This window comes from Trichechus manatus, unplaced genomic scaffold, assembly GCF_000243295.1.
Source record: "Trichechus manatus latirostris isolate Lorelei unplaced genomic scaffold, TriManLat1.0 scaffold00289, whole genome shotgun sequence".
Classification (NCBI taxonomy): domain Eukaryota; kingdom Metazoa; phylum Chordata; class Mammalia; order Sirenia; family Trichechidae; genus Trichechus; species Trichechus manatus.
Genome location: NW_004444225.1, coordinates 38,756 through 40,873, shown reverse-complemented (window position 1 = coordinate 40,873; position 2,118 = coordinate 38,756). Strand labels below are relative to the sequence as shown.

Below are 2,118 nucleotides of genomic sequence, written 5' to 3'. Positions count from 1 at the left end.
TATTAATATTTGCTTAAGTCATTATCTTAACAGAGAAACTATTTTCTTAAATAAAAAAATTGTAAAAGGTCATGAGATTGTAAAATTTTCTTTAGAGAATGGGTATTAATGAAGAAAAACAGCAATGAATATTGAACAATATCTTTCCTTAGGAAAATTAGATCTAAATTGACTGTTCAGTTATAGTAACGGTAGACACATAGAGATGTTTATTAGTCTTTTTCTTTCAATTGATAAGGAAAATGAAAAATAATACTCAATAAATAACTGGCGACATGCTAGATATTTTTTATATACATCATTTCAATTAACTGCATGAGAATTCTGTGTGATGACAATTATTTTTTTTAATACATCAGGAAACAAAGTGAGAAAGATAACAATAATGCCTTGTTAGTAAATGGAGCCAGAATTCAAGAATACATTTGTATTACTTCAAATCCTATGCTATGAAGGCCTGTTGCTTCTTTGCCATTTACTAGATTCTACGTAAAATGGTTTTTATAAATAAATGGGAATATATGTCATTATGCACACACACTCATAAACACAAGACCATAATGATACACTCAAACTACACACACATGCAATTTTCTTCTTCTTTTTTGATCCATAGTCAGTTTAACATAAATATACTTATTAAAAACAGAAAAAAAAGTGTTGTTAAACTAATCTTGCCACACAATCTATATTTCAGAGCTGTGGAATCAGCAGTGCTTTTGGTTGGCAACAAGCAAGATCTCTGCCACATGCGAGAGGTTGGCTGGGAAGAAGGGCAAAAGCTGGCACTGGATAACCGATGCCAATTCTGTGAGCTGTCTGCAGCAGAGCAGTCTCTGGAGGTAGAAATGATGTTTATCAGCATTATCAAGGATGTCCTGACAAACTTCAAACTCAAAGAAAAGAGAAGACCCAGTGGATCTAAATCAATGGCCAAATTAATCAATAATGTATTTGGAAAGAGAAGGAAATCTGTGTAGTAGACTTGTGATCCTAGGGGATTTATTACATCGGAGAGTTTTAAATATTCACATGATAATTAAATTTACCTATTGTGTAATATAAATTTTTTTTAAAAAATAACTTTCTTGGAGATATAGAATAATTGAACATGAACCACAACTGCGTTTTCAAATATTTAGTTTGTTTTATTGGTTGTTTGTGTCCTGTCACTCAGCTAGACATTTAGCCTTTCCTTTATTGCACTCAGTATAATCTATTGTTGGATTTTTATCCAGTTTGCCTTGCCAAATAAACTGTGCTTATGTAATTTTACCTTTCCATAGGCTGCAGTTTACCTTTATTTTATTTATTTATTTTGAATGAAACATAGTTTTATTCATAGTTAATATGTTAGAGGACTTAATTTATCAATTTGTAAAAGTTCTTGATCTATCTGATGGAAAAGCATCAATTAATTGTTTAAAATGTTTTTATAGCAATCTGGTAAATTAATTGATATTATGCAAATTTTATTTATGATATAACTTAGGCCTTAATAAATTAAACCCCTTGCGCATGAGTACATAGTTTGTAGTTGGTCGGATGACGACAAAGTCTGCCTTTCATTGTTGCATGCTACACTAGCAAGAGCAATTATCACAGAGTAATTAACTTACATAGCTAAGAGTCTTTTTAGATGAAGATTAGTTTAAGCTAGTTCATCTAGAAACATAGGGAAAGCAAAAAGCAAAAACTTCTCGCTAATACACAGCCTTGAAAGCGTTACTGCCCTGAGGGAAATGGTTTTGTATTAGATACCTTTTGCACCTCTTAGATTAGTTTGACTACCATTTCCTTCAGAAAACAACTGTCTACCTCCTGAATCCCAGTACTACTACTGCTGCTGTTCTGAACTTTGCCATTTGCTGCATTTCAAGGTGAGGCCCTAGGCCTGTCTTCTGCAGATAACTGATAATTAGGGTCAGGTCTCAGCTCAGTCAAGCCAAAATGAGAGTGTAAGCAATGCTACACACTTGATTAATATATATTGGCAAGAACCTAGGGATCTGGTGAAAGAAGATCTTGAATAGAATAGATGGTAGACTAGGGTGTGTATGTTGGGGGTGGGGGGTGACATAGAATATTAAGCTGCATAGAAGACACTTAATTGACATT

General features: G+C 33.0%; 1 protein-coding gene across 1 annotated transcript in view; it reads left to right on the top strand.

The window, feature by feature from the left end:
- Positions 1–1,275, top strand: part of RERGL (RERG like) — a 10,069-nt gene extending 8,794 nt beyond the window's left edge. Inside the window, exon 5 of the mRNA XM_004390230.2 lies at positions 698–1,275. Coding sequence (XP_004390287.1) covers positions 698–980 — 283 coding nt within the window. The 3' untranslated portion in view covers positions 981–1,275. The remainder of the gene's footprint in view (positions 1–697) is intronic.
- The last annotated feature ends 843 nt before the right edge of the window (positions 1,276–2,118 follow it).